Raw genomic sequence first — 15,403 nt, forward strand, 5'->3', positions numbered from 1 at the left:
GGAAGGATGCGTCCTGCTGGGTTTATAGTTGTCTGATTGAATAAGGTTCAGACACATCGATGCCTCGAACAAACGCATCGGGGTTATTGTTTTAACACAGCCCGGCTCAGGCTCACATTTCGGTCCACTGACCCGCTTTTAGCTAAGACCCTGCTGTTTGGTTAGAGAGGAGCCTGCATGGAGATGGTATTTGATTTTTAATTTCTATTTGCTTCCCTTTTTCTTTTCCGTTGTTCTGTATGAGCTACAGATTTATGTGGATAATCTGTTTATTGTCATCAACCACAGCCCTTTAGTGTCAAGAGAGAAGTTTTCATTCTAAACAATAAAGTTTCCTATCCTGCAACCAGAGTATTAATCAGGGTTAATACAACGAAAGTTACACGTTTCATTATAAGTAACCCCGCAATAAGCACATTTCTTGACCTTCACCATATGCATTAAAGAATAATTAAATAAATAGACAAATAAATAGTTAAAAGTAATATGTATGTATGTGTGTGTGTGTGGAGGGGGGGGGGTGAATGTGTGTGTGTGTGTGTGTGTGTGTGTGTGTCAGGAAGGGGGGTTGCCGGAAATCATAAATCATATTTTGGGGGTCACATAGGGGTGACATGTGTCATAAATCAAGGGTCATATAAGGGTCATAGGGTCCATAAATTACCTTTTGACATAAGGTGTATGCTATCTCTGTGTAATATCCCTTCTCCTAAAAAAAGAGGCAAAGATCCTCATAGATGCTCCTCTTACCACCCAATTAGTCTTCTTAATGTTGATGTGGGGCGGCACAGTGGGTTATTAATATTAAGATGTCGTACAAGGATGGCATTTTCATGGCTTTTGATCAGGTCAGAGAATTCTCTTTAACTGCACATAACCTTTTCAGATATTTACAAGTCAGACGATTCATAAAGAATCATTTTGTTCAGTTTCCCTAAATACAACCAAAGTCACCACTTGATTTTATTCTTGGATCTCCACATGTGGCAAAAGGAACAGTATCACGGTGGTAAGAATCCAAAGGCCAACAATCAACCTTTCTTTTTTTCAAGCATTAATAAAATCTCTTAAGATAGTGATTAGTTGGATAGAAACTATTGAGTTTTTTCAGGTCATGAATTCACACTTCTATTCTTAAATGAGTAATGGTACTTAATTTTACATGATAACTTTTATAACTTTATAAAGATTCCATCTATGTATCCACCATTTTCTAGACAAATGCCCCTCTTGTCCTTCTCCTGTATATGTTGTCCAGCTTTTCTTGGAACTCTTAGGTGTTTAAAGGGCTATTAGTTAAAAAAGTATTTTTTGCTAGAACTTATAAATAATAGTAGATAACACGCAGCTTTAGAGTTATACAGCTGATTAATTCATTCCATTATTCTTTAAGTTGCACTGAATCCATAAGCAGTAAAAGTTTGAATATTTTTTAACTAATCTTCAGGGCTTGGAATGTCTGGGCCCAGAATTGTTTGCAGCGGTTGATGTGAGTCTTGACAGATGGGACCGCGATCTGTCTGTGGTCCTCGGGAAGGAGAGGAGGCTGGTACCCTAAGGAGGTCTCGAAGGGGAAAAGGCCTGTAGCAGAGGAGACATGGCTGTTGTGTGCATATTCGGCCCAGGGCAAATATTGGTTCCAATCGGTGGGGTTTGAGGAGGTCAGACAACGCAGAGCGGTTTCCAGCTCCTGGTTTAGCCGCTCTGTCTGACCGTTGGTCTGCGGGTGGTAACCGGAGGTTAAGGAGTACCTGGCAACAATGGCCGAGGCAAACTCCTTCCAGACCCGCAATATAAATTGAGGACCATGGTCAGACAGAACGTCCTGCGAGATGCCATGCAGGCGAAAAACATGCTTCACCAGGAGCTGGGCCGTCTGGAGAGCTGAAGGGAGCTTTCTGAGGGGAATGAGGTGGCAAGCCTTAGAAAACTGGTCAACAATGGTAAGGATTGTGGTCATGCCCTGAGAGGCGGGTAGGCCCGTGACAAAATCTAAGGCTATGTGGGACCATGGACATTCTGGGATCGGCAGGGGCTGGAGCAGGCCCGTGGGAGGTCTATTGGAGGGTTTGTTTCATGCACACACAGGGCAGGAGAGGACAAATTGTCTAACATCTTTGGACAAGGAGGGCCACCAAAAACGCCAGGAGATGAACGTGAGGGTTCTATGGACACCGGGATGTGCCGAGAATTTCTCAGAGTGTGCCCACTGGATAACCTGAAGCCGCATGAAGGAGGGGACGTAGGTCCGGTTGGGCGGGCCGTTTCCCGGATCAGGGTCGGAGTGCAGGGCTCGGGAGATGAGGTCCTGAATCTCCCACTGCAGTGCACCAAAGGTGCAGGTCGGAGGTAGGATGGGGGCGGGTTTCCTCAACGAAGTCCAGGGACGCATACAGGCGGGAAAGGGCGTCGGGTTTTAGGTTCTTGGAACCCGGGCGGTAGGAAATTGTTAAGTTAAATCGGGGAAAAAAAAAGAGAGCAACGGGCCTGCCTGGGGTTGAGGCGTTTGGCTGTCTGCAGGTAGGCCAGGTTCTTATGGTCTGTCCATATCAACACGGGCTGCTCGGAACCTTCAAGCCTGTGGCGCCATTCCTCTAGGGCTAATTTTATGGCCAAAAGTTCCCTGTCCCCGACGTCATATTTGCGTTCTGCAGGGGACAGGCGACAAGAGAAGAAGGCACAGGGATGCATCTTCTGATCTTGGTCTGAGCACTGAGAGAGCACAGCCCCCACTCCTGTGTCGGAGGTGTCGATCTCCACAACAAACTGTTTGGTTTGATCGGGGTGGATGAGGCTGGGAGCTCGGGAGAACCTCTCTTTTAAATTGCAGAACGCAGAGTTAGCCTCTGTACTCCACTCGAAAGGGATCTTAATGGATGTGAGGGCATGGAGGGGGGCGGCAATTTGGCTGTAACTGCGGATGAAGCAGCGGTAGAAATTGGCAAACCCGAGGAAACGTTGCAGGTCCTTGCAGTTCTCGGGCACCGGCCACTCGAGGACAGCCTTGATCTTATCTGGGTCTGATCGGACCCGCCCCCCCTTCCAAGATCAGACCAAGGAAGGTAATGGAGGGCTTGTGGAATTCGCACTTTTCGGCTTTGATGAAAAGTCGGTTCTCGAGGAGTCGTTGGAGTACGAGGCGCACATGATGTTGATGCTCTGAGAGGGTTTGGGAGTAAATGAGGATGTCATCCAAATAAACGAAAACGAAGAGTTTCAGGAAATCACAAAGTACGTCGTTTACCAGAGGAGCGTTGCAGAGACCAAAGGGCATCACCATATATTCGAAGTGACCCAGAGGTGTCTTGAAAGCCGTTTTCCACTCATCCCCCCGGAGGATCCTGACCAAGTGGTAGGCATTACACAAATCTAACTTGGTGAAGATGGTAGCGGACTGAACTGGTTCCAGTGCAGAGGAGAGGAGCGGGAGCGGGTATTTATTTTTGACCGTAATAGCGTTCAGCCCGCAGTAATCAATACATGGGCGAAGGGTGCCATCCTTTTTAGCGACAAAAAAGAACCCAGCCCCGAGGGGAGAGGACGATGGTCTAATCAGCCCAGCAGCTAGTGACTCTTTAATATATTTCTCTAACGCATGCCGCTCGGCTCGAGAAATATTGTACAGGCGGCTGGTTGGCAGCGGCGCACACGGCAGGAGGTCGATCGCACGGGCGATGGGGCGGCAACAGGCGATGGGGCGGCAACGGGCTTGCCTGAGACTTACTGAAAACCAGCTTAAGGTCTCAGTATGGCTCAGGTATTAGTCCTAAAATCTCCGGATCCACCTCAGCTGAGGGCTGAGCGGAGATTGGGCTGACCGGGACCGCCGACTGTAAACAACTAGAGAGGCACTCAGGTGACCAGGCTTCTATTCGCCGGTCGGTCCAGTTTATGTGTGGGTTGTGCTGTTTCAACCACGGAAAGCCCAGGACAAGCAAAGCCTGTTTTACAGGAAAAATTAAAAAGGTAGTTCGTTCTCTGTGGTTCTCCGAAACTACGAACTCCAGGGGCTTAGTTCGGTGGGTAATACATGGGAGAATCCCACCATTTAGGGCTGAGACGCGGAGGTGTGCGAAGGGGCATAGTTTTGAGCTGGGAACGAAGAACAAAAGACTGGTCAATTAAATTAAAATCACACCCTGAATCTATCAGCGCGGACAACTTAAAGGTTTCTCGAAAAGTAACAATAGTTGCGCTAAGGCAAAGTCGCGATGGGGCAGGGGCGAACAACATAGGTTGGTCCGCCGGCTTCCCTGCTACAGCTGGCGGGCCCATTCTTTTGGCCGTTCGGGGCAGTCATTTATGTAGTGACGGGGAGAAGCGCAATAAAGGCACAACCTGGCAGTCATGCGCTGCTGCCTCTCCTCGGGAGTTAACCGCAACCGGCCCAGCTGCATGGGCTCGGGTGGAGAAGGAGGAGCTGCAGGGGGCGGGGCAGCCGCTGCGGGTTTGACATATGCTGAGTCCGGGAGTCGGGCCGTGGGAACTCTCTCGGTTCTGCCCGTAAACCTCCCCCTTAAACGGTTATCTAGCAGGATAGCGAGCGCGATCTGCTCATTTAAGGATGTGGGTTCCTCTAGGCGAGCCAATTCATCCTTTAAAGGTTCATCTAGGGATTGGAAGAACACTGATTTGAGCGCGCGCTGTTCCCAGCCGGCTGCTGCCGCCAGAGTGCGAAACTCTATGGCATAATCTGCGACGCACCGCCCCCGCTGCCTGAGGGCAAGGAGGCGTCGGGAGTCTTGGAGATTCCGCCGCAAAAACCATCTTGAACTCAGTTAAGAACTCACTAAAAGTGCAGCCGAATTGATTACAAATCGGGGAAACTCGGCCCATCTGAGAGCTCTTCCCGAGAGTAAGCGCAAAATACAAGCAATCTTTGCGTCGTCATGAGGAAACGAGCGAGGGCAACGATTAAAAGTGAGGGAACATTGAAACAAAAAACCTCCACAGTCCCCGCTGTCCCCCGAGAACTTCTCGGGGCTGGGTGAGAAAGTCTCGGGGCTGGGTGAGAAAGTCTCGGGGGGTAGGCGGAGACGCTTCGGCTGTCGGGAGCTCAGGGGAGGGGTCCGGTGATGCGGAAGCGACTGGCTGGTTGCACTGAGGATGCCTGTCAGCTGTTGGATCTGGGCGGCCAAGCCCTGGAGCTGACCTTGCATGGCCATAACAGTGGATTCAAGGCCCCGTATTTGGTCCTGCTGAGCGGTTAACGCTCTGCCGAAAGTGTCCGTGGGTTCGGTCTGGCCAGAGTATTCTTCGGTTTTAAGTGTTTGGCCCACATGCAGGACACGAACGGCAGCAGGGATCAGTTTTAAAGGATTTATTTTAACAGACGATCAGTGTATCAGTGACAGCAGGAACGAGGGCCGACCAGGACGCGTTCAGACGCACTGGGCGCAGGAAACCGGACCGGGGAGGATGGAGCAGACTCAGCCTTGCCTGGTGGAGCTGGTGGCAGGTGTCTGAGTGACCGGCGGGCGCAGGCTGAACGGAATCCGAGCAGCGCCGGAGAATCCAGAGGTCCGGGAGCAGCAGGAGGAACCAGGTGAGTCCCGAGGGGCTTCAGCTTGGAGACTTGGCACGGGGAAGGGATCCGAGGAACCGTACTGAGCGGGTACAGGTGACTTCGAGAGGGAGATCCGCCAGGATGGGCGATCAGGGGAGCTTGAGGTGAGACCTGAGAGCACAGAGAGAAAATCAGTTTGTAGAAAACTGGAGATCTGTCGAAGACAGCGGCCTTTCGTATACTACTCAGGTTAATACTCTGGCATCCTCCTGCTGTCCATGCACAGTTCTTATAGCGCGACCCGACGCTGCTGAACCAACCGTAGGTGTGTGTGCCCCGCCCACCAGTCAACCGCAAACACCTGCGGAGGGAAGCAGAGAGGACAGGGCCGGCAGAACTGCACGGCTCTGCTGGCTGAGTCCTGACACATGCTTGTACAAAAAATATTTAAATTTTTTATTTTCAAGCTTTTCAGGATTGGAATGAAAAAATCCTGGTGCCATAAAATGTTAAACTCTGGCCAATAATGGCTAAATCGCTAATCATACTACCCTGATGTTCACACGATGTGTGAACAAATGTGTAAATAAATAAATATTTCATGCTGATTTTTTTTGCCTCTTATACAAAGATAGACATGGGATTAAGCCTTTACATATAAAGTAATACTAATTTTACTTTTTAATAGTCACAAGTTTTATTAATTTTTTCAATCTCTCACACACACATCCAATCCTGAGCTTTTACACCAACAACAATAATTTATTCGTATATTATTGCATGCTGTTTACGTCCACATTGATACAGTTTAAAGCCTCGAAAAGGGTTTTAAATTTTCAGGTCATTCCCTTCCCCCACATTGCCCTGGTGGCAGAAAGTGTGAGAATTGTAGGAATTTGGTGCAAGAAATTTAAGCAACAGGTACGCTCGACTATGAAGGTAAAAGGTCCGCGGAGAGTCTGCAAGGCTCGCAGTATGCACACAGCACGCCCAAGTATGTGGGAGCTGTAATATTGTGTTTTAGTCAGTAAATCACACGAGAGCCGACTTTTGCTTCACAACTGTGTTAGTCTGTTTATTAGTTCTTCTTCTGCTCTGAGACCACAGCAGGACAAAAACAAAACAAAGCGGCAAGCTCCACCAAGTGATCAGAAGCACTGCCTCAACATACATCACAGGAGCCTTCACACTCCAGTCCGGGAGGTGAATGTTTAACGTTATATTTTTAATAATGCATCAGGTTAGTGTCCAAATTTTGTGTCCCTTTTGTTTGATAAAGTATCGTTTTTTTAAGACTATAAGTCGCTCCGGAATGTAAGTTGCATCAGTTAAGAAATGTGTCATAAAGAGGAAAAAGGCAACTGTCTATTAAATTAGACAGCTGCATCCACAATCAGCTGAATAACGTGAAACATACCTGGGAGGATGAATGGGGTAAATTAGCAACTCCAATCAGCAAGGCTTTATCCAGCGCACTTTTGCATAATGGCCCGTTACGCTGAAAGTGATCAAAATTATGCCTAAATCCAACCGTGTTACGTGCTGAGCTAACAGTATAACATGGATGTTTGGAAGCTAACGTGTATCAATGAAGTTGTAACCCGCCCAGACAACAGACATGTAAGCTAGCGCTAGCTGTTATTAGCTTCATGGACAGTCTAATAAGAGATATGCGATACCGGGAATTTTTAATCGATCCGATACCACGTAAATACAGGGTGACTATCGGCGATATCTATACGATACAGATACTTTTCACATTTAAGCATGATGTATCATGAAACCATTGATCATTTGTTTTTTGTGATTTTTATTTTATTATTACAATTAAATAGTAATAATAATAGTAATAATAATGTTATCTTCATAGTGTTTCTTTCCTAATCCACCTCTTATATTATATCTTTCAATCCTTATCTAATTTTGTCTGTGTTGTGTGCACCTGCCAGTTGCTTTAATCCTATAAATTTCCCCGTCGTGGGATAAATAAAGGATTAGCTAATGTAATCTTATCTTAAAAAACACTTTTAATAGGATATATATGTACTGGGTTCTTTCAAGGTCTTAAATACATTTTCTGTGTGGGCTCCAGTAACATATGATAAATAATATCTACTTTGAAAGTTAACGTGAACTGCTGCTGAAGATGACCACTCTTATCTACCTGGATGTTCTCTGGAGGACTGAAACGCCTCAGTCAGTGACGTCAGTCTGTGGGTCGAGGGTCTGTCGGGGTAATGAGAGATGTTTCGTCTCCTCTCTCCGTTTCTGTCGCTTGATGTCTCCTTGCTCATGGTTTTTCACGTGCTTATATAAATTTGTTGTGTTTCCACTGAATTTAACCGGCTTTTTACAAAACATACAGCTTGATTTCATTTACGGTATTAAAATATAGCAAAACAGCGCCACTGTCGCTCTTCATGTTTTTCCGCTGCTGCGGTCTCTCTCTCTTCGAGTCTGAGCAGCAGCAGCGCCTGCGTGCTGATTGGCTGGCGCTGTTGAGCCATGTACGAGAAGGGAGGAGGAGCAGTAAAGTGCTGTGACACAGACAGGGAGACTGGTGAATCTGCTGCAGTAAGTGCGCGCGGGAGAGAATAAAAAGTATCAATCTTGTTAAACGAATATTGTTCAATATCAATTCCAGCGTTGGTATCGTTAGTATCATTCCTAGGATCGATCCGGCCACCTCTAAGCTGCACCACGCAATGCTCTAGTCCGAAAAGTACAGTGGTTTTTAATTAAATTGAATAGAAATAGCAGCTGTAGATATATCTGGTGTCCTCTGTTTTCTAATCTGGATCTGTGTGGGTATTCTGTCCCATAGCATGTTTGTGAAAGCAATTGTTACAACATTCAGGGAGAGGGTTTGATTTTTACAGCTGCCATTTACTATCATTATTTTATTAAATTGCTCTTTAATGTGAATATGATACTAGTATCAATATGTTGCATAACAACACCGTCATGAAACTGAGTTAATAGCTAAAAAAGGTTTTTAATACCAGCTATCCGATTTGAGATTGGACTGGATCAAATGAAATGAAACCGAAAAGAATCGATTCTAAATCTTGAGAATCAGAATCAAAATGATTCTTGAAATTTGAATCGATACCCAGCCCTAGTGCCAGGTATCAGAAACCTCTGTATTTATTTATTATAGATGTGTCATTGAACACTGTTTTAAGTTATTCAATGTTTAATAAATAACTGTTGGTCTGTTAGGTATTGTCTGGTGAATATCATCCCAAACAGCTGATATTAGGACTACTGTTGAAAGGGGCGATTTTAAGCACTGGCGTTCTTTTACCTGCACACATATAGAATAAAGGAGTGACAATTTTTCTTCAAGTTCAATAATTTATTCCAGAGGACACCCCTATAGAATGCTGTTTATCCAAATAAAACAATATTTCAATCAACAAAACTACTAAGCAAAATTAAAATAGAAAGAAGCTAAGGAACTACGTACACACAATAGAAACAGAAACGAATAAAATGGTTGAAAACCATCAGAACCATCTAGTTCATTGCAGATCTAAGTTAGAGAACTAAAGCTCATCTTAAAGAATGTGGAATGAGATAAAATTAGCTTAACTAATTTAGAACAACATTTGGTATGTGTTTCAACCCATTCACAATGCAAATCCTGAATTAAACAAAATATTATTTGAGAAAATAACATTTTAAAGAACGATTTGCTCAGTTAAAGTCTTTAACCTTTAGGACACTTAATTTTATGTATGCAATTATTTTTCCGGGAAGCTAGGGCAGCTGTAAAGTTATACAAAATACCATTAAATCAACATTATTTTTATTATACTTGATACTCAAACCAGACAATAATGAAATCAGAAATCCGTTGAAGGCAGGAAAACGTCTGCAGGAGCAAGCTGGAGATTCTGGCGGTGGAGAGAACTGACTTACTTTTTAAAGAGGTTAATGACAGGATGCCTGAGGCTTGGTAAAAGTCAGAGAAATAGGCTTGTAGAGTCACTAATAACTTCCACCAGTGGACATGTTTCTGACAGTTTCTGGGCCTGGTGTATGTGAACGTCAGGTACTGAAAAGGACCGAAAACTGCTAGTACTTTGCAGTATTCATTGCAGGAATTAGAATTTTACAGAAAGGAATATGCCACTTCTCATGCATTGTGGGTCATGCACAGATAGTCAGGATAGGGCAGACAAGTCCAGGAAATAAACAAGTCCAGGAAATAAACAAGGCTTGTGGTCGAGAAGAAAATCTTAGGTGATGTACCGGAAATCAAAAGGTTGCATAGATGTCCAACATTGATGTTTGAACAAGCAGGGATATCTTTGAAACATGATCTTGATCAAGATAAGGTAATCAGGCATGAAGAATGCTGGATGCTTGCTCAAGGCTTTCAATAATCTGGCACTGTCTGCATTTCAGCAGTGAGCAGCCAAAAGAGCTATGATATGAAAGTATAACCACATTGCTTGGATTTAAAAAACCAAATGCATCTGCCCAGACTGCATAAGGATCACAAGTTATATATAAACCAGATATGGGCCTGAAAAACATTTAATGCATGTTGCTGACGTGAATTTAGTTTAAACCTGTGTTCAGATTACATGTAAAAGCATATCAGTTTATTGAAACAGTGCTTTTATCCTAAAACTGTTAATCGACTGGTGTGTATAAGCACATACTAGTGTTTTTCATAGTGAATCCTTTTTTTATTACAAAGACAAAGTCTTCGAAATGACCTGAATTGAAAGCACATCAATGCAGCAGTGGCACACCTCGATTTTACAAGGGAATTTGTGAATGTTTTGTGTGCGGAGCTAAACCCATTCATTCTTTATCTTCCCCACACCACCACACATTTGTCTGTGTCCAGGAGAAGTTCTCAGTCATGTGCTCAGCTAAATCAAGGAATGCAGGGAAAATAGATTGGTTAATACTAAGTACATGGCAGACTGAAAAAAACAACCTGCATATAGTTTTACATACCAGTAGGTCAGCAACAGAATAAAGGTACATTTTGTACATTTGGATCGAACATTTAATTATTTGTGATTGTAAATTTTCAGAGAAACTTTGTATGATTCACCCTGTATTCCTGCTTCTTCTGATTCTTCTTTTGGAGCAGGTGGAAACAGTGACAATGTGTTTGAAGTAGAGAAGACAGCGGCTACTATCATCATCGCCAAGCCTATGGATGCTGAGCAACACTCCTTCTACAACCTGACAGTGCTGGCCACAGATGGCACCAATATTGCCTATACACAGGTGACCTCTTACTTTGACCTTTTCTTTTCATGTTATTATTTTGTTGAGTCTTATTTCCTAGTTTATCCATTACTCTGCTGTCAGTACAAATCATCAGCCATCTTTGAAGAATTTACAAGCAAATTTTATAATCATTAAGCTTTGAAACAAATTGAACACTGCAATTGGACATGCACCAGATGGTATGTCAGTTCAAAATATAGTATAATACAATACAACCACAGAATAGCATTAAGGAAACAGGAAGGGAAATGCTTGTTTGATGATTTTTATATAAAAATGTTTAAATCCACTATGTTTTTAGCCTGTCTATTTGGTCTAGTGTCATCTGAAGTGGCCCAAGTTATTGAACCACACCATGACAGAGTTTTTTAATGTTGAGATGTTTAGATTAAATAGTGTAAGGTAAACAGAAGTTGTCTTGGGTTAGGGTTAGAATTAGGATTTGTCGATTGTTTGAGGCTCTCAAAGCTGTTGTTTTTCTCATAGAGGGGGGTGTCCCAGAGGGTCCTCAACATTTTTCATTTCTCCAGTTTGAATAATAGCGATCTTGCTCACTGCAACCGTGTTATCAAAGACGGCTGAGTCTAGTTCTTCACCCATAACTATCGCAGATGATCCAGTGACCGCTTCTCCAATTTGTGGTGAATCTTTGTTTTCTTGAAAGAAAGAATGTTTTATTTAATGCAATTTTTTTTTACCATATTTAAGCTGGAAACTCCACCCACAAGGTTAGGAGGTGGCATAGTTAGAAGGATCTCTCCTTAGTTTCCATCCAAGATGGAAGTTTTATCTCTCTTCCAACCATCAAAAAGTCTGTTGGAGTCCAGCTCAGTCTACAAGTGACTGCAAATGTATCCCTCTCTTGTTTTTTCTGAACTGAAGCACCTCTGTAGAGGTTGTTATCCTTGTCATCTTTTTTAACATACATGCATAGTTTGAATTTTGTTCTTTACTAGGACGTTGCATGGACTTGCTCTAATTTGAGTAAGCTTGTGCAGACATTATACATCTTATCCTCTCTCACATGTGGAGTGCTGCTTCTGAAACTGAGCACATGAAAAACTAAAGCGGCACACTTTAGTTGATGAAGCCTTTTTTCATTATTCTTTTTTTCTATTTCTTTTACCAATATCTTTATTTTCCAGGTTTACATTACTGTTCTGGACAGCAACGATAATGACCCCATCTTCTCACAACAAGTCTATGAGGCCATCATCTTGGAGGAAACACCGCCCAACACTGAAGTGGTCCAGATATCGGCATCAGACCGGGATGTGCATCACCAGCTCACTTATTCTCTCTACAGCTCCATAGATTCTAGAAGCATGCATCTGTTCCACATCCACCCCACACTAGGCACAATCTACACTACTCAAAGACTAGACCACGAGGCCTGTGCCCAACACATTTTGACTGTTATTGTAAGTAATGCTTTGTTTAAGAATAAGACCATTTTCTGTGTGCAATATGTGATCCTTAAGCCTAGTTAGCTCCTTTAATTAAGGTCTTGCAATTTAAGGACTATGTGCTAGGGCTGAAATAATTTCTCGATTGACTTGACTGGAAGAAAAACCTTGAAGCAACATCTTTGAAGATGTGTGCCATTGAAATATTACATGTTTTTGTTCCTAATTTGACCAGCACAATACCACAGAATCAAAACAAATCCTAAACAAAAATAAAATGTTGTACTTAAACACCTGGATTCATAATAGTTCGCACCGTAGTTAGAAACTAAACAGCTATGTATAAAGGGATGTGTATACACCTTGAATGCTTGATGGTAACAGTGCTGTGTGTCACTGGTGTATTAGGGATGGCGCCAATGTGTCAGGTAAGCTGTCTGTCACAGCCTGGTCTGTTCAGCTTGGTGTTTGTGTACTTGTTCTTGTGTACTTCCATTTTTGTTGTCAAGATGTCAGTGTTCTACTTCTGTATGATTGCCAAACAATGCATAACTATCCCTTTTTGTCGGGTATTCCAGATGAAATCTCCTATATCCCATGCAGTTTTTCTGGCAAATTGCATTGACTTTTTAAACCGGTTGGGCCCAATCTCGGACCCAGAGGAGCAGACAGGCCATTCTAGAAGTTTCTTTAAAAGAAATTAGTCATGGTGCATGGGTTTGCCCTTCATTTTATTGATTTATGCTTTTCACAATGGTACAAGTGATGAAACACAAGGTAAATCTTTTATTACCAAAGGCTTTGTCATGTGCAGGAGTCCAGTTTTATTTGACCAGCTGCCCTTTTATAAGGTGTAAAACACATTTGGCACAGTTTTGGTATACTTAGAATATAGGTAGGTCAACCTGGCACACTGCCCTCTAAAACCTTTGTGAAACAAATATGTTTCAGCTGATTCATTGCAGATTTTCTGCATTTATAGTCAAGATGTGAATATACAAAGTCTGAGGCTTCTACTTTATTTTCAAATAGGTTTTCATGAAATTTTGCAGTTTATTTTGAAAAATATATAGGTGATGTCCCGAACCAGAGACGGATGGACCCAGTATTCAGCCAGACACGAAAAGTGCAAACAAAAAGGCTTTAATAAAGCTCAAAACGTTCAGTCAGGGAATATGCAGGCTTGGTGGTCAAATAACAGTTCCAAGTCAGTACACAGGCGGGCAGGAAAAAACAGGCAAGGACAACAGGATCAGGATCAGGCTCAGGCTGGCACAGAGGTCAAAAACGTAAATTGGGTCAGGTCAACAGGCAAACAAACAGAACAGGGAATGCTGGACTAGACTCACCAAAAGACAGTTAGACAATGATCTGGCAGAGTGCAGGAGACAGAGGCAGATATAAGTAGGGGAGTGAGCAGGTGAACAGAGTGAAACTAATTACCAGAATGGGTGGAGCTGATCAGGGGGCACAAAATGGCTGGAAGTAAACTGAAGCCGATTAGATGGTGACTGGTGAAGGGGAGTGACAGAAGGACAAAATAATGCTGGCAGGTGAACTGAATAATGGCTGGTGACAGAACTGATCAGAGCAGGCCAGAAGAAACTGATAATATAAAACAAAGTACAAAATCAAACCACATTAAAACTCAAACTATTCCATTAACCAAAACTAATACAGAACCTAAACCTAAGACAGAATTGATTACATAAAGAGAATTACTAAACCAAAACAGAAATTAAACTAGACTAATTCAGAACTAAAATCAACATACTTCATCATTACACTGTACATCTTTGGAGACAAACCAACTCAGAACTCTTCATAATGCCAGTCCAGAAAATGTGTTTGACTCGTTTTAAGGAATTTATTCCAAATTGCTGATTGGGTTAAGGTAGCTGTTTAGTGGTGCATCCTGAAAATCATATGCGTCAAACTCAAGGCCTGGGGGCCAAATCCTGCCCATCAAGGCAAGTTATCTGGCCCTCAAGACCAAAAAAACGCATATGTCATAAAGTAGAGGCATATATCATTTTAAAGTGTATAAAGCGGCTAGGACTGTGCCTCCTGTAGCAAATGTTGATTTTTATTTTACTGTATAGTAACAGCATCCTGCCACTAGATGTCAGCTTTTCCACAATTCATTAAAATAACCCAAAAATTTCCAAAAAGAGAAATAGGGGTGGACTGGGACAAAAAATCGGCCCTGGCATTTTGGATTAGACAGGCCCACCACATTTTTTTGTGTACTGAATGTCTATACCAACTGTGCAATACCTTGAGGCCAGGTTAATGGAAATTAGTGAGAGTGGACACTTAAAATACTTACAAAATCTTAATTTATTAACACTGTAAAATGTAAACTCCACCACAGCACATCAACAATTCTTAGATCAGAGAGAGAGAGAGAAAGAGAGGTGTCACGGTCAATCACACATATTATCACGTTACATCATCATAAGAAGTTATTGTAAGTTGCTTATCAGATCTATTCAGTCTTCCAGATACTGTAGGGTAACATTGGACTACTGTGCACTCACTGTGTAAAAAAGGATGCCAATGACAAAATGAACCAGAGAATAGCCTCACTTGTCATCATGGAAAGAAGGAAAATATATAATAACATAATATAAATTTTGATTTACTCAGTCATTTGTAATAAGTATTTTATTTATCTAATTTCCTAATTTTTGATCATATTTTCTTTAAAATCGCAGACTTTTCGCTATTTTTCATGTAAATCCTTGGTGGCGCTTCATAGCGAAGCCGGTGAGGCCGCAGCGAGCTTGGCCTCCCCTGGGATTGCGCAATCCCATGTTAACTGCGCTGACTTCCATTCTGTGAATGCATCTTCCTGCCTCTAGATCATAAATTCAATTGTTCAAACAGTTATGAACTGATTTTCCACAATTTAATATATGTGGATAACGAATTGTGTTTTGGTCATCAAACTGTGTGCAGATAACATGTTTTTGTGCTGCTGGCCGATCATAAACAGCAAAGAACTGGTTGTAGGTGAGGCCGGCAGTTCCTTGGCTGCTCGGCAAGGGGCGCTCAAGGGGCACCGCTCGTGATCCCCAAATAGTAGAGTCAAAACAAGTTATTGATGTTTTATTAGCGAGTATTGCTAAACAAGTAAAGCACTAAAAAGACATACAGCTGGAACAGGACTGATCAGGGAAGGCTTTCCTCCCTGGCAGTGAGCTCCATTGAGACTGAGAGACTTTTAAAA

At 42.9% G+C, this 15,403-nt stretch overlaps 1 protein-coding gene across 19 annotated transcripts in view; it reads left to right on the forward strand.

Annotated features, from left to right (window-relative positions):
• The window catches only part of fat3a (FAT atypical cadherin 3a), a 359,084-nt gene that overhangs the window by 179,674 nt on the left and 164,007 nt on the right, over positions 1 to 15,403 (forward strand). For 14 of the 19 annotated variants that reach the window (XM_036133269.1, XM_036133270.1, XM_036133266.1 and 11 more), the window contains 2 exons: positions 10,620 to 10,762; positions 11,911 to 12,186. In XM_036133269.1, coding sequence (XP_035989162.1) covers positions 10,620 to 10,762; positions 11,911 to 12,186 — 419 coding nt within the window. The remainder of the gene's footprint in view (positions 1 to 10,619; positions 10,763 to 11,910; positions 12,187 to 15,403) is intronic. The other 5 variants (XM_036133255.1, XM_036133257.1, XM_036133260.1 and 2 more) reach the window with 1 other exon arrangement.

This window comes from Fundulus heteroclitus, unplaced genomic scaffold (assembly GCF_011125445.2).
Source record: "Fundulus heteroclitus isolate FHET01 unplaced genomic scaffold, MU-UCD_Fhet_4.1 scaffold_60, whole genome shotgun sequence".
Lineage (NCBI taxonomy): Eukaryota > Metazoa > Chordata > Actinopteri > Cyprinodontiformes > Fundulidae > Fundulus > Fundulus heteroclitus.